This window comes from Hyaena hyaena, unplaced genomic scaffold (genome assembly GCF_003009895.1).
Source record: "Hyaena hyaena isolate Hyena2069 unplaced genomic scaffold, ASM300989v1 scaffold_146, whole genome shotgun sequence".
NCBI classification, from domain to species: Eukaryota; Metazoa; Chordata; class Mammalia; order Carnivora; family Hyaenidae; genus Hyaena; species Hyaena hyaena.
This window is the reverse complement of record NW_024080778.1, coordinates 615,193-635,883: the sequence shown is the minus strand read 5'-3', so window position 1 is coordinate 635,883 and position 20,691 is coordinate 615,193. Positions and strand designations below refer to the sequence as shown.

Sequence of the window (20,691 nt, the reverse complement as noted above, 5' to 3'; positions counted from 1 at the left end):
AGAGCCCCACATGAGGCTCAAACCCACAAACCGTGAGATCAGGACTGAGCCGAAGTTGGATGCTCAACCGACTGAGGCAGCCAGGCCTCACTGAACCCACAACAATGCAGGGTTTCTAAAGAATAAAGTAGAGCTAATTCCTACTTTAATAATCAGTAATTATGATTGATGCAATCTAAATCCTTGTTGTTTAGTCAGTTCTCGGGTAGAGAACTTTACACACTAACCCAAGTAAGAATGTCTCAAAATGTAAAAGGCAGACACTAAAGAGTTAGAGGGAAAAAAAACATACACTTTCAAATCAATAAAGGTAAAGGAGTATTTTTTAAAAAAAATAGTTAAATTATTAGAATATAAAAAGGAAGCAAAGGAAATCAAGATAAAGAAGCCAAAAAAAAATGGCAGATATCCATAATTATCTGAGCTAATAATAAATGTAAACTGATTAAACTCCACAGTGAAGAGGACAGAAATTACCCATTAACAACGTTGAGATTTGACTACTCATACAAAGGATCTCCGTGAAAACAGTACTGAAAGCTGTACTGAGCAAAATTTAGTACAGAAAAGGATAAGAATGCAGACGAAATAGTGAACAAGGAAATGCGTAAAATACAAGAATAGAAATGAATAAAACTTCATATTTCAAACCCTATTGTCTGTACCTCTTAATGTGGAGCTCTTGCATGGAGTGTGTGGCACAACAAGTACTCTCCTCGGTTAGATCGTTGTTCTGCTTTGAAGCTTGTCCTCGGGTTCATTAGTGTTTCACCCTGAGGTACGTCCTGATTAGAACCTCACACTGAGCTTGTGAGCTTTCATGATTTCTTTTTGCTTCTTTGTTCTCTCCTCCCCCACCCACACAATTCAAACTAATATATAGTAGTAGCTCATTTTTATGAACCCCTCTGACTTGTCTCTAGATTACATTTTAAATCTGCCTAACAAAAATTGCATGTTGTAGCACTCGTTCAGCAGTTATTTTAACTAGCACTTGAGTTGCTCTCAGGTACCACATGAATCATCAGTGTTAAAATAAATCTTTTTGATTTGGATTGTCCAAGAAGAGTAGTTTATAACATGATTGAAACAACAGAAAGAGAAGTAATGCATACAGCATTTGGCTAATAACCAGCAATGACTTCCATGTATTGAGTGGAGTAGGTCTAGAGTAGCTGGAGTAGCTCAGCAAGACCATGTTTATATCCCTTGTTAGCACTTGACATTTAAGCCAGTCTTTCCTTCATTGTCTGGCCTGACCTCAGCAGGATCCCTGAAATTCTATTCACTCACACACACACACACACACACACACACACACACACGCGCGCACACACACACACACGTGTGTGTATATGGATGTGTATTTTCATTCTTCCTTTCTTCCTTTCCTCAGTTCTCTCCTTTCCTCTTTTCATTTCAACAATGAAAAACTTTTGAGAGCAAATAATGGACTACAACCCATTTAGAAGATCTTAGACTAATTTGCTTGTCACCAAACATGTTGACATGCTGATATATTAGAGTATATTGGCTTAAGAGTACACTATTTACAATTAATTGGTTTCAGCATCATTGTACGAATGCATTTCTTAATATTTGTTCTTAATAGAAGTACTTAATATTTTGTTCTCTGGTTAGTCACTTGTGCCGTGGAGCCTTTTTTTTTTTTTTTTTTTTAAACATGGGTTCCAATAGTGTAGAGCTCGTTTTAACAACTACTGTTTCTGTCTTCCAAGGTCCCCTTCCTTACACTTCATCTGGAAACAGAGCTCAGTGCTCCCCACAGGTGTGGGCACAGCAGAAGATAAGCTGAACCAGGCGCAGTTCTGCATCTTGTTGATGGTACTGCCAGTACAGTGAAGAAGTTAGAAGAATGGGGGCTCCTAACTGCTTGACTTTGCTCAACTTATTAACTGACTTGAGACTGATTACTTAATCTCCTTGTGTTCAAGTATCCTTAAAATATGGGAAACAACCTGCACGTGGATGTTCATAGCTTTATTTATAATTGCCAAGTCTTAGAAGCATTCAAGATACCCTTTAGTAAGTTAGTGGACAAATTGGGGTATATCCAGACAATGGGATATTATTCAGCACTAAAATGAAAAGAGCAACATAGACAACAATATTAAAATCCTCAAACTTGGGGAGCCTGGGTAGCTCAGTCAGTTAAGCATCTGACTTCCACTCAGGTCATGATCTCCCAGTCTGTGTGTTCGAGCCCTGTGTTGGGCTCTTTGCTGACAGTTTAGGGCCTGGAGCCTGCTTCTGATTCTGTCTCCACCCTCCCCCCCCCACCCCTGTCTCCCCTTTTCCCTCCCCCTCCCCCACTTATGCTCTGTCTCTCAAAAATGAATAAACATTAAGAAAATTTTTTAAAAAATCATCAAACTTGCTGAGAGACTAGATCTTAATTATTCCCACCCCCAAAAAGAAATAATAATTATGTGATATGTTAGGAGCTATTAATATGGCAATCATATTACAGTATATAAATGTATCAAATTAACATGTCATACAACTGAAATATACCCAATGCTGTATGTCAAATATATTTTAATAAAAAACTTAGAAATAAGCTATGAAGCGGTGAACAGTGGAACCACCTTAAATGCATATACTAAGTGAAAGAAACCAATCTGAAAAGGCTACTTACTTTATGATTCTAACCATATGACATTCTGGACAAGGTGAAACTGTGGAGGCAGTAAAAAGATCAGTGGTTGCCAGAGGTTGCAGGGGGGAGAGAGGGAGGCAGAGCACATAGGAGTTTTAGGGCAGTGAAAATATTCTGTGAGGTGCAGTGGTGAGCACAAGTCACTAAGCATGTGTTAAAACTCGTGGAGTGTACAGCCAGGAGTGAACCTTATTGTAAACTATGGACTTTGGATGAAAATGATGCATCCGTGTAGGCTCACAGATTGTAACACATGTATGGTTCTGGTACTGGATGTTGATACTGGGGGAACTGGCTGGGTGGAGTGAGAACTCTGTACACTGCTCGATTTTGTGGTTCTAAAATTGATCTATATATTTTTAAATATAAAGTCTATTTTTGAAAACTAGAGGGAGGGCCATGCTGGATTAGCCCCACAGGCTGTCGTTTATCAACTCCAGTTCTCTAGTTACTTCCTATTTTATCAATGCTAAGCTAATTTTCTTGATAAATTAAGTGATAAATACATTTGAATGGAAAAAAAGATGGGAAGTAATAGTTCATCTCTCATACGGTTGCTGGAAAGATTAAGATACTGCATGTAAAGCATCGAGCTATACAAAGAGGGTGAGAAGAATATTTGAGATAGAGAACAGCATGTTCTACACCCCTGACATCTGAGAAACTTGTCTTCTAGGAATTGCGAGATAACCAGTCCGGTCAGAGTAAGGCAGGCAGGGAAGAGAGGAATGAGATGGGACTGGTGAGACATGCAGTGTCTAAGTTACACATGGCAACACATTGGCCTTGATAAGCTTTTATTTTGTTAAAGCGTAAAGGGAAATCCATTGAAAAATTTTAAGCAGTGGAGTGGGGGTAATTCTGTTTAAAGAAGATCACCTTTGCTGCTTTGAGGAGGGCAGCATCGAGGAGATCAAGGGTAGAAACAAGCAGTTTGGAAATTGTTATGGTAGGTCATGCTAGCCTGGACCAAAGCATTAGCCAAAAAAAAAAAAAAAAAAAAAGTGGATAAACTATGCAGGTAGAAAGGATGGGTTGATGGAATTCGTGGCCTCAAGAATGATTCCTGGGTTTGACTTGAGCAGCTAGCAAGATGGGTCAGTTAGTGCAGGGGATAGATGGACCCAGGGGGAGAGATTTCAGGGGGAAATCAAAAGTTTTGTTCTGGGCAAATCAGTTTCAGATGTGTGTGGTGATGTAGGGGGAGAGGTTAGTCTAGCATTTGGATGTCCTACTCTGGACCTGGGGAGAGATCTGGCTAGAGAGTTGAGGGACTAGAGATAGAGGCCTGATGGTATTATGTTAAAGAGTGAGTGGGAGTTGAGGATGATACAGTGTAGACATACTTGAAAGGTTTGAGTAAAGACAGCATGTGAATGGGGCAGCAACTGGAGGTCTTATGTGGTTAGTGGAAGGTTTGGAACTTTTTAAAGAGAGATAGCAGAGCATATTTGCCTACCGAATCTGTAGTATGAGTGATAGGAGAGGGAGTTAAGATTTTAAGAAAGTTTGTGGAGCGCCTGAGTGGCTTAGTCGGTTAAGCGTCCGACTTTCGCTTAGGTCATGATCTCGTGGTTCGTGGGTTCGAGCCCCGCGTCGGGCTTTGTGCTGACTGCCAGCTCAGAGCCTGGAGCCTGTTTCAGTCTGTGACTCCCTCTCTCTCTGACCCTCCCCTGCTCACGCTTGCGCTCTCTCTCTCTCTCTCTCTCCTAGAAATAAATAAAATTAAAAAAAAAAAGTTTGAGATGTAGAAGATGGAGAGCATCTGAGGAGGGTTGGCCTTTGGGGAGGAAGGTCACTTGATTACAATTGAAGGAAAGGAAGTGGTAGTAAGACTAGAGTACTGTAGTTTTTATGACAGCAAGATGATGGAGTTTAGAGTGTGAGTTGGCCATGCAAGGTAGGTGGTACATTGAGCAGGGCTTCCCAGGCAGGGATGGTAAATAGTGCAAAGGCAAGGAAGTGTGTAACTGTGCAGTAGTCCGGAAGGAGCAGTATGTTCACACGTCTGGAATCAAGGGTTAGGAAATGGGTGATGCTGGCGATGTGTAAGGAGAGACTGGAGAACCAGACAATAATCAGCTCATGGAAAATTTTCTTTGGAATAGTTTCTCTTTGCAACAGAGAGATGAGGTTTTTAAATCTAAAAATAGTTTGACTTTATATGACTCCAGAAGATTGGAATAGGTCTTAATGTGGAATGGGATTGGTGGGAGGGCCAGTTGGGAAGCTGTTGCAGTGACCCAGGTGAGATGACGACGAGGACCTGAACGAGGGTGGTGGAGGTGGAGATAGAGGGAGGGGATGGCTTTGGGGCCCCCATGTGAATTAGAACCAGCAGGCCTTAGTGGCAGTTCAGTTGGAACTACTGGTCTACCAGCTAATTTTATGGTCTAGTAGTTGTTTAGGATAGCTTTCAGGTCTCTAGTTCTAATAACTGGTCAGTAGTGGTATGAGTTCATCAAGGAATAAAGGAGAGGATCAGGTCTATGGAGAAACAAGGAAGTTCAGTTCAGGACACATTGAGCTTGAGGTACCAGTGGGCTGTCCTAGTGAGAACATCTGGTGGCCTCCAACAGGAAGCTCGTTGCTCCAGGGACACCCAATGTCTCTGTTATTGTTTGATTCTGAACCTTATGAAGATTTGCTTGTTTGGGTTCAGACTATTAATCTGGTACTGAGTAAACCGACATGAAGCAAAGAAAAAGTTCCCAAAAAGAAAATTGATAATACATGATCAGCATTCCAAAGCTATTACTGCCTTGTGATCTAAACATACTGTAATCTACTCTAAAGGAAAAAAATGCAAACAAAGATTTATGTGCAAAGATGTTTAGAATCAGTTTAGCTGCAGTGGTGGAAAATTGAATATAATACATTGGGCTTTTTGGTAACTCTTTAAAAAATTTTTTTCATGTTTATTCTTGACACAGAGAGAGAGAGTGTGTGTGTGCTAGCAGGGCAGGAGAGGGTCAGAGAGAGAGGGAGACACAGAATCCGGAGCAGAGTCCAGTCTTCAAGCTGTCAGCGCAGAGCCCGATGTGGGGCTAGAATTCACCAACCATGAAATCATGACCTGAGCCCAAGTCAGATGCTTAACTGACTGAGTCACCCAGGCACCCTCAGGTGACTTTTCTGAGTCTGTGATGTGTAGATTTTCTAAAATGAGCATGCATTCCTTTCTGATAGGGAAAAATATATAGAAATAGTGTATAAAATGGAATTGTCCAGCAGTAGGTAAATAGTAAATTCTGGCACATCCATAAAATAAATGGTTATAGAGCATTTAAAATTATTTTGTTGATGAAAAACTTTTAAGGTATGTGAATGCTCAAAACATTAATGATCAGCTCTACGTGGACTGTGATTACATGAGTGTATATATCTGTAGAAAGTCTGGAATAAAAAGTCGGGTTGGTGGGATTGTAGATGCTTGTCTTCTCTTTCTCAAGTTGCCACGATGACTTTTCTTACATTTTTTTTTCTTTTGGTTTTTTTTTTTTTTAGTTTTCTTGTTCTTTGGTTTTTTTTTTTGTTTTAGTTTTCTAGTTTTCAAAGGGCTTTTTTCTACTTTCCTTGAAAAATTTTGTTCTGTTTTTTTTCCTACCATATTTAGAAAACGTAGATTGGTTTCCTTTAAGTGTTTCACATACACCTGTAATTACAACTTTTCAAACAAAGTCTCAAGTTTTTCATCCTCTTTGCCCTCCTCCAGAACATGACAAGGATCTTCACATGTTCTAAGAATCCATTCAGTGTAACATACCCAGTCTTGTTTAGAATTTTCCTTTCATTTTAACACCAAAAAATGGTTTAAAATTTCTTAAAATGAGTAGTTTATTTACCACCATGTTTTGTAGCTTTGGTGTATCAATTTCCTAGGGCTTCCATAACAAAGTACCTCAGATTGATGACTTAGACAACAGCTTTGTTTTCTTATAATTCTGGAAGCCAAAAGTCCAAAGTAAAGGTGTTGCCAAGTTTGGTTTCTTCTGAGGCCTCTGTCTTTGGCTTGTAAATGGCCATCTTCTCATTGTGTCCTCACATGGTCTTTCCTTTGTGCGTTGTACATGTCTGTGTCCGAATCTCCTTATAAGGACACCAGTCATGCTGGCTTAGGGCCCACACTCATTTTGACTTAATTACCTCTTTAAAATACATTCACATTTTGAAGTGCTGGATGTTAGGACCTCAGCATGAATTTGTGGGTTAGAGGGAAGACATGACACAATTCAGCCCGCTAATGGTGTTGTCTTCCATTCTGCTTCTATCTGGGTTTAGTTCCATTCTTTCTGAAGAAGTTTTTTTTTCTTTTTAATGTTTTTATTTATCTCTAGGAGAGAGAGAGAGAGACACGTGAGCAGGGGAGGGTCAGAGAGAGAGGGAGACACAGACTGAAACAGGCTCCAGGCTCTGAGCTGGCAGTCAGCACAGAGCCCGACGCGGGGCTCGAACCCACGAACCGCGAGATCATGACCTAAGCGAAAGTCAGATGCCTAACCGACTAAGCCACCCGGGCGCCCCAAGAAGTTCTTTAACAAAGATGTATAGGAGAGAAACTGTGATCTCTAGATATGAAAGCTCTTCATTTCCTTCAACCCTAAGTAAATATTCCTGAGGGTAGTGTTCTGGGTTAATGTTTATTTTCCCTTTGCATCTTAAAGATAGTCATACATTTATTTAACATATATTTATTGAGCTCAAGATTGTGTGTCAGGTGCTGGGGATCCAGCAGTGAACCAGACCACATACCTCTCTGCGCCCAGGGAGCATGCACTGTAGGGGGAAGAAAGGGAATAGCGTTTGTATGGGTTGTGTGTTGTCATTTCTCTAGGGTAAACAGCTACCAGTGGAATTGTTGGGTTACCTGAAAAACTGCCAGAGGTTTTCCAGAATGGTTGTGCCATTTTACATTCTTGCCAGTAATGTGTGAGAATTAATTCCTTTTTAAAGTTTCCGTATCTTTTTGTGCTGTCCCTGGGTGAAATATTGTCTAGTTCATTAGTTTTCTGTTGACTTTATCTAGTCTAATATTTCTCTAGTCCATTAGGCTGGCTTTCTGGCATATATATAGATTTATTTTTTACTTCCAGAAGTCCTAATTAGTTGATCATAGTTCCTTGTTTATTTCTACTAGTTTAGTATGATAATTTTTTGTTGACTTTCTGGAAGCTAATTCCCCCTTTTATCTCTTTGAAGACCCTACATATGATCTACATTAAAGTCCGTTTTGGATGACTTTTTTTTTTTTTCCATAAATGGAACTAATTTTCAAAGTAAATTTGGTTCTTTCTTAGCATTTAATTTCTCATATTAGAATTTTGGATTACAGCCTCTAGGAGTTTATCTTTTGTTCTGTGCTCACCTCCCTTCTTGGTAGTAATTTTACATTGCTTCCAACTGGGATCCTGTGGCCAGAGCCCAGAATTGGTTCTTAAATTGCCTAAGGTATGTCCCTGTCCTGGAATGTTGCAGCATTATTAGGGATATCACAGATCAAGTCATCAAATCACTCGAAGGCTTGGGCTGCCCGGGTGGCTCAGTCAGTTATGTCTAACTCTTGATTTCAGCTCAGGTTATGATTTCATGATCGTAAGATTGAACCGCCCATCATCTTCCACACTGGGTGTGGAGCCTGCTTAAGATTCTTGTCCTCTCCCTCTTCTGTGCCCCTCCCCTGCTCCCTCTCACTATCAAAAAATAAATAAGTAAATATCACTGGAAGGCATACTATGGTCTACTTTTGGTCTTTCATACTCTAAAAGAGTCAAACTTCCAGGAACTTCTTATAATTTTAAGAAAAATAAAAATATGACTGTCATAAATTATAAAAATGAAGAAATATTAAAGAATTTATTTAACTGTTATGAACTAAAGAAACCAGACAGATGTCATATTCAGCCAAAAGGAAAAATGGAAAGTGCACGAAATTATATGGAGAAAATAATTTTATTGTTTTGTTCTGAAGAGAGAGACAGAACATAAGCAAGTGAGGGGCAGAGCAAGAGAGGGACACAGAATCCGAAGCAGGCTCCAGGCTCTGAGCTAGCTTGAGATCATGATCTGAGCCAAAGTGGGATGCTTAACCAACTGAGCCACCCAGGAGTCCTGGAGAAAATAATTTTAAAATGAATTGCAATTAGAGATAAAACTGGTTGGGGGTATATGTGTGAGTCAATTGAATCACTACCGGATTGGACAAAATTTACATACCTATCCATTAAATTACCTGTGGTTTACAAATAGTTGCAAAGTGGCTTCAAACCACTTGAAAAAGTGTACTGTAGACAATCTCCATTTTTTTTTGGAAACCCTTCTTTCTATAGGACCCAGAACCTAGCAGACTATCCACTTGATCCTCACTTGTCACATTCTGTTTCTCTCTCGTTTTTGGTACAAGGAGATACATAAGATGTTTTTGTATAGAACAGAGGGGTCCCTTAAGTGTGAATTTATACCACCATCTCAAATGGAAACTGCATCTTGATTTTATTGACAGCAATAAAGATAATTTAAAATATGGCAGAGCTCTAGAAACAGTCTAATCTTGTTAATTGGCCCCAACACATGCTCATTATATATCTTTTTTCTACTCACGCCTGCCTCCCGTTGACTTTGAAGCTCAAACTACAGCTGTCTCCTCCTCTTTCTCATAACCCATATCTTCCTGCACTCTCTGCCTGACAAAGATCAAGGGAGCTGGTATATCTTGAAGCTGGGAATCCAGCTTCCTTTGACTGCAAAGCCTGTGTTCTTTCCAGGAGACCATCACCTTACAGGAAGACTTAAAGAGGAAATGGCTTTTGAGTTGGACCTTGAGGGAATGACAGGATTTGTTAGGCAGAAGTGCATAAAGAAGTCACTTTAAATGATATAGTCCATGACTCTTGGCTTGTTTGGCTGGGACTCAAGTTTGTGCTCTAAGAGAACAGTAAGTGATAAAGCTGTGGAGGTGCATTGATCCACACTGCACTTGCTGGACTCATAAACTGTACCTTATACTTGCTTTGTTTCATTTCATCTTTATACCAGCTCTGCAAGATAGATGATTCCCATCTAACCCTTTAGAAAACTAAAGCATAGTTAGTCCTGTGGCTTCTGTGATCTCCCAGCTGTTAAGTGGATGTATTGAGTTTAGAATCCCAGTTTTTTTCACATCCAAGGCCACTGTTCTTTCTATTTTACATAGGCTATTGAAGTCTAAGGAGTTTTTAACAAGGTTGTAAAGTGATTAGAATTATATTTAGGAAGAATACATACTAAAGAGAAGCCTGAGTCCTCTTTTGACGTGATACTGAATATCATTTGAAGGCAGTAACCCTTGACCCAGTACTAAAATTTGGTATTGAGAATGATTTTGTGCAGAAATTTCACATAGTTCCCCGAAAGCCATGGAGGGTCCTCTAGAGCCCAACTTTGCAGAGTGTGATCCTCACACCTGTAACTTCACTGTAGCCCTGGGGCTTACTAAAAATACAAATTCTCACACCCTTACTTCAGATCTGCTAGATCAGAAATCCCAGGGTGGAGTCCAGGAATCCATGTTTTTAGCAAGCCCTGTCTTCTTAAAAATAGACAGTATTATAATATTCAAGTGATTTTTTTGCAATTGTTTTTCTAACTCTTTCTTGCCTCCTTTTTGCCCTTCTTCCTTCTTTTACTTTCCTTTCCTGCCAAAAACCACTTTAAAAAAAAAAATTAAATGTTTAAATGCTTATTTTGGGGGGGGGAGGGGCAGAGACAGAAGGAGACACAGAATCTGAAGCAGGTTCCAGCCTCTGAGCTATCAGCACAGAGCCCAATGCAGGGCTCGAATTCACGAACTATGAGATCATGACCTGAGCTGAAGTTGAACGCTTAACCAACTGAGCCACCCAGGCGCACCCGCTTTTGTAAATTTTTTAATGTTTGTTTATTTTGAGAGCAAGTGAGCACAGGAGCAGGGGAGGGACAGAGAGAGAGAGAGAGAGAGACAGAGAATCCCAAGCAGGCTCCACACTGTCAGCACAGACCTGACATGGGGCTCGAACCCACGAATGTGAGATCATGACCTGAGCTGAAGTCAGAGGCTTAACTTGTGATCCAGGTGCCCCTAGATCATTAAATATTTTTAAAGAAGTATTTTGGCAGAGAATTCTGATGTGTTTTCAAGTGGATATTTTTTTCTTAGTTTCTTACAGTTTAACTAAAAGTGGTAGGGGAAAAAACAGTATTGTAACATTCATTATCCAGACCTGGAAAACTTCTGCATATCTTTATTCATTGAGAGCTACATCTCTTTTAAGAAATAATCAGGTTTTTTTTTTCTTTTTCATCTTAGTGAGTTATTTTAGAAATAAAATTCAAATGAACAGCCTTAAATAAATATGACAAATATTTTGTTGTAACTAATAGCCTGTGTTAACATTAGAAGTATGTATTTGGTTTTTTTAATGTTTATTTTGAGAGAGAGAGAGCATGTGGGGGTGGGGTGATTGGGAATCTAAAGCAGACTCCTCACTATCAGCACAGAGCCTGACGCAGGGCTCAGACTCCTTAACCGTGAGGTCATGACCTGAGCTGAAGTCTGACACAACCAGCCGAGCCACCCAGATGCCCCTAATACTAGAAATATGTATTTGAATGTCTTGTGTCACTTTTTGAGAACACCATTTTGATTTTGAGCATAATGGAACATCATTTGAGTCATTGTTTTATTTTTCATAGCCGTGAGCACACTTTTAACTATCTGATTTAACAGTGCAGACTCCCATAAATGAAAAGTTGAAAAATACAGTTTGGAAAAGAATTCTTTAGTGCATAATTACTGGAAGACTTATGTTAATAAAGTCTTTGCAAGGTGATACATTAAAAAAACAACAACAACAACCCGATGTTGTCAATGTGGTACCGAGTCTTGTGGTACAGGTTCTTTTTGAGTGCCAAATACCTGTGAGCCAGTTTTTCAGTGCCCTTTCTTTTTACTACCACAGTGTCGTTGTGCACATAGTGGACCATGATGTCATCTGGCCCTCTTTGAGCTCAGTACAGCTGTCAACACAAACACCGATGCAAACTCTAAACATGTTCCATAGTAAAGTAGCCATTCAGATGTTTGAGGCCCAGCTGTGCTATCAGGTAGAACTTTCTGTGATGATGGAAATGTTTTGTTTCTGTGCTAATAGGGTAGCCATTAGGCACACGGAGCTATTGAGCACTTGAAATATGGCAAAGATGACTCAGAACCTGAATTTTTAGTGTTCATTTTAATTTTAATGGTCACATGTGGGTAGTGCCTACCATATGGGACAAGAAAGCAGTCACAAAGGGGTCGTGAGCTTCTCTGAGGACTTATCTGGGAAGCTGAAGTGTTCATCATGCTGGTCCTCTAAGGTTGAAAAAAAATCTCTGGTAAAGACACTTATTTCAACTTTCTCACTTTTTCTAAAAGAAGAAATAATCTTTCTTACAGATTTTGTGTGTGAAGCTGTGTGGAAATCTAAAATACAATCAGTCACATCTTTATAGTACAGTGGTGCCCCCTGATGGTAAGCTTTCTTATCACTTCTTTGATTCCTATGCTAACGTGTTTCCATTCTTCCAACTAAAGGAAGTAAGGGTTTTGAGCAAAAAGGACTTTTTTTTTTTAAATTTTTTTAACGTTTTATTTATTTCTAGGAGAGAGAGAGAGAGACAGCGTGAGCAGGGGAGGGTCAGAGAGAGAGAGGGAGTCACAGACTGAAACAGGCTCCAGGCTCCGAGCTGGCAGTCAGCACAGAGCCCGACGCGGGGCTCGAACCCACAAACCTCAAGATCATGACCTAAGCGAAAGTCGGACGCTTAACCGACTAAGCCACCCAGGTGCCCCCAAAAAAGACTTTTCTTATGTCCCTTCATGCTTGCCCCGTCCCCAGTTCAGTTCCTCCCTTTCTGCTGCCATAATATCTCAGATGTCTTTTGGCAAACTCCCACCCCAGCAGTTACAGGAGTTATAGAATGAATGAATTAGAAGCAGTCTCTGCCTTCAAGAACTTGACTCTTGACCCAGCAAGACTTTAAGCAAATAATTATAATAAAATGTGACACATGCTTAACAAAATGTTATAGAATGCTAGAGAATATGTAAATTGTAGTATAATGAAGGCACTATAGTAGCAATGCATTATTACAGGAATTCAGAGGGTTATGAATTCCATATTTAAGCATTCCTATACTATCTTGTATTTTAAAGTTTTTTTTTTTTTTTAAATGTCATCCATTCCTGTATTCCTACTTTTTCTTAACAGAAATAACAGTTAATTATAGACATGGCCTTCCCTTGATAACCCTTACTTTGCCATCCAGAAAAGAGCGCTGTCAGTTTGTGGTCAAACCAATGTTGTCAACAGTTGGTTCATTCCTTCAGGACCTTCAAAATGAAGACAGAGGTGTCAAAACTGCAGCCGTCCTCACAGCAGGTATATATATATATTTTTTTTTTCACTTGTCTTTTTTTCTTCTTCTCAACCTTTGTTTTGTTTCTGTTCTAGATGTTTGATTCTTTAATTCATTATATAATAAATGGTTGACCTTTACTGTGTCCATTTTTGTATATCAGTGACATGAAAAAGTTAACTCTGTATAGTAAAAAATTAATGGGAAAAGTTTAATGTAAGTTTTAGTTACTTATTTCATAAACTTAGCCCAAAAGTTTTTTCTGAGAAAATGTCAATGACACAGTCACTAGTGTGTAATTTTCAGCACAATTTGAATAGCAAACAAAATGCGGTTTTAATGATTAAAATAGGTAGTGAATAATTATACAAATAGTTCATTAATCTTTATTATAATACAGTCATGATCTCATATGTTTTCTGATGGAATCATTTTTCAAGAAGAATATATATATTTTAATACCAGTAGAGGTAGCTTATCGCTTAGACATTACAAGTTTTAGGATGTAGCTGTTGTGTTCTTGTGGTCTGAAGTGGTCTCGGACCTACTGCCCCTAAAATAGAATAAAGAATTCTTCATCGCAGCCCAACATAGAGGCTACAAATAGAGAGAAATGACCAAATATGCATTATTTTATTGTAGTATTACATGCTTAGAATAAACTTATTAAAGTGTTAATGATTACTGTTGAAGTCTTGAAAAGGAAATAAATATTCTTCCCTATCCAAATTCAGAACCAAATAAGGGATAGGTATAGAAGATGAAAAAATAGAGATTAAGAATTTATTTACTCAGGATGCCTGGGTGGCTCAGTCCATTAAGCACCCAACCTCAGCTCAGGTCGTGATCTCATGGTTTCTAAGTTTGAGCCCTGCATCAGGCTCTGTGCTGACAGCTCAGAGCCTAGAGCCTGTTTTGGATTATGTGTCTGTCTGTCTGTCTGTCACTCTCTGCCCTTCTCTGGTTCTCACTGTCTCTCAAAAAAAAAAAAAAAGATTAAAAAACATTTTTTAATTTAAAAAATTTATTTACTCCAATAATTGGGCATCTAATATATGCCAGGCACTGATCTAGGTGCCAGAGGCAGAGCAAAGAACAATAGAGATTTATTTAAAAAAAAAAAAAAACAAAAAAACCCCACAAAACTTCTGCTCTTACTGAGGTTATATTTTAAGACAAGAAAGAAGGTAAAGAAATAAAATAGCCAGTATGTTAGATAATAAATATTGCAAAAAAAAAAAAAAGAAGAGTGGGGGCTGTAGAGGGGGAGATGCTCTTAGAGTAGGGGTGTGTGTGCTATAGGAGGAGATGCCCTTCGGGAGGTGGGGTGCGGGGGTAGGGAGGATGCCCGCTGAGGCACGGTGGAAGGAAGGCCTGGAAGGGAAGAGTGGTCTGTGTAGATGGGAGAAGAGCTCGGCTGGCAGAGCCCCGTTGTGGGAGCCAGCCTCACTGTGGCTGCAGAGGAGGCAGCTGGGTGATGTGAGATCAGAAGGACAGGTTAGGGGAAGCTTTGTTGTAGGCTATTGTAAGGACTTTGGATTTATCTGGAAGGGGAGGTTTCTTTCTGATAAAACCCAGAATTAAAGAATAAGGTTTTAGTCCTGTGGCCACAGTGACCCAGTACTTCATCCCTGAACCAGACTGGACAGTCACTGGAGCCCTGAACACCCATGGGCCTTCCCTGCAGGACCAGCGCCTGCCTTCCTAAGCTTCTGAGAGAAGGCAGAGGTGAGCCCAGAGGGGCACTGAGCACAGCACTTGCCTGGTAGTTTGTACTCCGTAAATGTTCCTTAAGTGAATGAAATCAGCAAGGTTACAGCAACGTACCCTGCTTTTTCTAAAAATCTAAATAGCTTTGAAACATAAAGCACAAAGGCAAAGACTAGAAATCTTAGAGAAAAATGGCTTTTGGACTGAGTGAAAACACTTTATTGGAATTTAAATCAATACTTGCCCAAGAATAGGTGAAAAATTCAAGGCTGCATCATTAGCTCCTTCAAAGTGTTTCACATCAGTCTTTTGCTGTTCCTGTATTAGCGTAAATGATTATGTAGTACTTCAACTGAAAAATCATACTCAGGTGATTTCTTTTTATAGTCCTATTTTAAGGAGCAGGTTTGAAGTCATTTAAATGTAAATTTTTAAATGACACTTGCAAAGTCATATAAAATGATTGGTGTGTTACTGATCTTTAAAAAAAGAGGCTGTGTGGGTGGAATTTGCCTGCTTTTAATTTGGGCTTGAAAAGAGTGTTCGAAGCTTGTCACAGTTTTGCCCATAGTGTGGGTTGAATTATTTGGCAATTCCTGGGAAAATGATGTCACCCTAGCTGATGAACAGGAACCCAAACAGCCAAATTCGAGGAACAGACCCAGGTGCAGACTTGACTCGCTGCCTTCTGGAACAAAAGAACTACAGAGAGCCAGACAGGAGGCAGACAGCCTGGTTCTTCCAATTTTACAAGCAGTGTTACTCTTGTCATGCATATTAATGTAGCTGAAATAGCTCTGGTTGAATGTAGCCAGACAAATGCCACGCTAGGAGAAAATACACGTCCTGGGCTTTGTATCACTTCTATGTGCACTGTTCTAAAGGGAGAAACCCCTACCCAACGCCGGTTTTTTGCTGTCTTAAAACCTGGATTACATTAAAGTTCAAAAATATAATAAAAACTGGACTATATGAGAAGTTATGCAAAGCACACTGAGGTTAAAATTTTCTGAGATTTTTTTTTTCTGAATTGTTCCTAGGATACTTGAAACTACTATTAGAATCTCTCCTACCACTTTCTAACTCCCTAAAAATGTATAATGACATATGTCCCCTAAAATAAATCACACACAAGCAGATTACCCTTTAGGTTTGATTCTGTTTATTACCGTCCCTCCACCCCCATCCCCTAGAAGCTTTGCCTCTATTCACCTTTCCTCCACTAGAACAGCAGGGAGCCCTGTGTGGCAGTGGTTGGCTACCAAGCTTAACAAATCAGTCACCTCTAGTAATTTAACAGTAGGCTGTTAAATGTTACTGCCTGTGTGCCTTACACATTCCAGTCAGGGGCACAGCTATAAGCAGCAGTTATTGGACTCCGGCTGAGCAGAGGAGGGTGTCAGTGGGCTCTGGAGATTGGAATTGATGGAAAGCCAGGCTCAGAAGGAGGCAGGAGCCGAGGGAGGACACAAGCAAACACCAAGTTAGCCTAAGAGCCCCTGATGGGCTCCACTGTTGACATCTGCACCCTCACTCCCCGTGACACCTTCAGTGCTCTGGCCCTGCTATGAAGCATTCCCATTTCTCCTGAATCTTCACATGACCTTGGCAGAGACAGTCTCACCAGGATTATCTGCCTGGATCTCAGCCTCCCTGACAGTGTGAGAAAAGGGAGCACCTGCCTGCTCTGCTTGGTCTAGTACTGGGAGGTAGAGCAAGAAGGGAGGAGCCCTATCCCCCACCCCATGGGAACAGTACTGGGTATTGGAGTGCCCCCCAAAAAAGAAAAACGTCCACTGCTGTATTGTAAAGACCTGGGTTAGTATTTTTCTATATGTTGGAAAATGGTTATTACAGTTCTAAAACAAGGGCATAGTTTTGCTTTATGTTTTCTCTTTCAGATGGCCATGAAATTCCAGCTTCCACTTTAATGGAAATTTTGCTAATGAATGATTTTAAACTTGTTATTAACAAAATAACATATGATGTTCGGTGCCCCAAGAAAGGTAAGAAACACAACTCTGCAACTACCTTAACATGTCCTTTTAGTTGTGGGACTTCTACAGGGAGTAAGCTTCAGAATCTTTTTAATTAACCAAATGACCTAGAAGGCTTTGGAGAACTGATGCTTAAGGTCTTCTAGCAGGGTACGAACGATCAGTAGAAGTTGCCCAGCAGGGCTTTTAGTCTCGTGTGCTCTTTTTACACGTGTAAGACTTCTCTTTAGGATCTTGAAATGCTTAATCTGAAATTACTGGGGTAAGTAGAAGTAGGTCTGAAAATCATGAATCCAAGTGTGTATGGACAGTGCTTCCCTCTTTTTTTCTTTTAAAGTCTTAATTTTTTCAGAGTAGTTTTAGCTTCATAGACAAGATTGAGCAGGTTAGTATACAGTTCCCATCTTCTTTCTGTCTTCTGCCCCATAGCCCTCCCCACTGTCAAGCACAGAATGATATATTTGTTACAATCGTGAACCTACCCTGGCCCATTATTATTATTCAAAGTTCATAGTTGACATTAGGGGTCACTCTTGGGTTTTGAAAAATGTATAATGACATATGTCCACCATTATAGTCTCAGAGTAATTCCACTACCCAAAGTCCTCTTTGATCTGCCTGTTCATCCCTCCCTCTCCCTAACCCCTGGCAACCAGTAATCTTTTTACTGTCTCCATAGTTTTGCCTTTTTAGAATGTTATATAGTTGGTATCATAGAGTATGTAGTGTTGGCGAACTTTTGTATGTACATAAGTTTTCGATTCATTTGGGTAAACGGCAAGGAACATGATGGCTGGATTGTACATTAAGAGTCTGCTTAGTTTTGTAAGAAACTGACAAACTTTCTTCCAAAATGGCTGTACCGTTTTGCATGTCTGTCAGCAGTGAGAGGTCCTGCTGCTCCACACCCTTGACAGCCTTGAGGGTTGTCAGTGTCTGGATTTTGGCCATTCTCCTGGGTATGTAATAGTAGCTTATGTTTTTCACTTGACTTGCCTAATGGCATATGATTTCTTATGCTTACTGTATTCTTTGATGAGGTGTCTGTTCAAGTCTTTGGCCCATTTTTTAAGCAGGTTGTCCTTTTTTTTTTATTTTTGATTTATGATTGCTTTGCATATTTTGGATAACAGTTCATTAGCAAATCTCTCTTTTGCAAATATTTTTTCCCCAATCCATAGCTTGTCTTCTCATTCTCTTGGCATTGTCTTGTAGGGCAGAGGTTTTAATTTAATGAAGTCCAGTATAAGATTTCTTTCATGGTTTGTGCATTTGGTACCTGTAAAAACTTATCATCACACGCAGAGGCATCTAGGTTTTCCCCAGTGTTCTAGGAGTTGTATAGTTTCGCATTTTGAATTAATTTTTGTGAAGTGTATAAAGTCTTAATCTAGATTCTTTTTGTTTGTTTTTGTATGTGAATGTCTAGTTCTTCCAGCACCATTTGTTGAAAGACTGCCATTGCTCTATTGGATTGCCTTTGCTCTTTGGTCAAAGATCAGTTGACTATATTATGTGAATCTGTTTCTGGGCTCCGTATTTGGTTCCATTGATCTGTTTGTTCTTTTACCAGTACCATGCTGTCTTGACTACCATAGCTTTATCGTAAGCCTTGGAATTGAGGAGTGTCAGTTCTCTGACTTTATTCTTCTTCCATACCAAGTTGGCTATTGTAAGTCTTTGGACTTTCCACATAAACTTTACAATTAGTTTGTTGGTATCCACAAAATATCTTGCTGAGATCTTGACTGGGATTGTGTTGAATGTGTAGATAAAGTTGGAAAGAACTAAAAGCTTGTCAGTATGGAGTCCTACTTCCCATGAACGTGGAATATGTCTTGATCTATTAAGTTTTTTGATGTCTTTCACGACAGTTTTATAGTTTTCATAAAGATCTTGATCATAACTTGTTACATTTATACCTAAGTATTTCAGTTTTCTAGGTGCTGATATAAATGGTAATGTGTTTTTAATTTCCAAATTCCCCTTGTTGGTATATGATAAAGTGACTGAGTATATGATAAAGTAATTGACTTGTATATAGTAACCTTGTATCCTGCAGCTTTGCTATAATTGCTTATTACATCCAGCAGTTTTGTCGATTCTTTCAGATTTTCTACATAGACCATCAGGTCATCTGCGAACAAAGACACCTTTCTTTCTTCACAATCTGTTCATCTTTTATGTCCTTTTTAAAAATTTACCTGCAGTAGCAAGGACTTGGAGTATGATTTTGAAAAGAGCAGTGAGAGAGACACCCTGCTTTTTTCCTGGTCTCATCAGGAAAGCTTCAAGCCTCTCACCAGTAAATATGATGTTAGACGTTTTTATCAAGTTGAGGAAGTTCCCTTCTATTCCTGCTTTGCTAGGGTTTTCATCATGAATAGGAATTAGATTTTGTCAGATGCTTTTTCTGCATGTATTGGTATGACCCTGTGACTTTTCTTTAGCTTATTGGTGTGATGGATTGCTTTAATTGACTTTCCATTTCTATAATAAATCCCATTTGGTCATGGTGTATAATTGTTTTTATACATTGTTGGATTTAATTGGTTAATATTTTGTTGAGGACTTTTGCGTCTTTGTTCATGAGCGATACTGGTCTTTAATGTTCTTGTAATGTCTTTGTCTGATTTTTGTATTAGTGTAATTGCTTCATAGAATGAGTTAGGAATTATTCCCTCTGTTTCTATCTCCTGGAAGGGATTGTAGAGAATTGGTATAATTTCTTACTTAAATGTTGAGTAGAATTCATTAGTGAACCTATCTGGGTCTAGTGCTTTGCATTTTGAAAGGCTGTTACTGATTCAATTTTAAAATAGAGTCCTATTCAGATTGTTTCTTCTTGTGTGTGTTTTGGCAGAGTCTGTCTTTCATAGTTTTAGCTCATTTAATTTGAGTTAATAAATTTGCAAGCAAGGAGTTATTCATTGTTTCCTTTATTAGTAGTAATAATAATATTAGTAATTTTGTCTTCTCTTTTTTGTTGGCCTGGCTAGGAGTTGATCAAATATGTTGATCTATTCAAAGAAATAGCTTTTAGTTTCACTGATCTTCTTTATGGATTATTCTCAATTTCATTGATTTCTGCTCTGATTTTTATTTCTTCTGCTTACATTGAATGTCATTTTCTCTTATAGTTTTCTAAAAAGTGGAAACTTTAGATTATAGATTTTTCTTTTCTAATATATGCATTCAGTGCTGTAAATTTCCCTCTGAGCACTGCTTTGTTTCATCCTGCAAATTTTGGAAAGTTGTGTTTTCATTTTCAGATAGTTCAAAATATTGTCTAATCTCTCTTTATTTCTTCCTTGACCCATGTATTGTTTAGAAGTACATTGTTTAATTGCCAAATATTTTGAGATTTTCTAGCCCTCTTTTTGATTTCTACTTGAATTGCATTGTGGCCTGAAAGCATATATTGTATGACTTATATTCTTTTGCATTTGTTTTGAAATGTGGCCCCATGTGAGGTTTATCTTGGTGAATGTTCATATGAGCTTGAGAAGAATGTGTATTTTTTGTTGTTGGATGAAATAGTCTATAGATGTAAATTCTATCTGTATGACTGATAGTACTGTTGAGTTTTGCTGTGTCCTTGATGATTTTTTTGTTGGTTAGATCGTTCCATATCTGATAGAGAGGTAATGAAGACTCCCAACTATTACTGGATTTCTTTCTTTTCTCGTTGTGATTCTATCAGTTTTGCCTCTCATATTTTGACATTTTGTTGTTACATACACATTAAGGGTTGCTGTGTTTTCTTAGAGAATTGACTCTGTTATGTAATTATGTAATGCCCTTCTTTATCCATGACAACTTCCTTACTCTCAAGTCTGCTGTGTCTGAAATGAACATAGCTATTCCAGCTTTCTTTTTCATTTATACATA

The 20,691-nt window shown here is 39.0% G+C and overlaps 1 protein-coding gene across 1 annotated transcript in view; it reads left to right on the top strand.

The window, feature by feature from the left end:
* MCUB (mitochondrial calcium uniporter dominant negative subunit beta) overlaps positions 1 to 20,691 on the top strand; it is a 93,715-nt gene that overhangs the window by 59,938 nt on the left and 13,086 nt on the right. Inside the window, exons 2-5 of the mRNA XM_039238796.1 lie at positions 1,740 to 1,845; positions 12,132 to 12,207; positions 12,946 to 13,116; positions 16,705 to 16,809. Of these exons, the coding sequence (XP_039094727.1) occupies positions 1,843 to 1,845; positions 12,132 to 12,207; positions 12,946 to 13,116; positions 16,705 to 16,809 (355 nt within the window). The 5' untranslated portion in view covers positions 1,740 to 1,842. The remainder of the gene's footprint in view (positions 1 to 1,739; positions 1,846 to 12,131; positions 12,208 to 12,945; positions 13,117 to 16,704; positions 16,810 to 20,691) is intronic.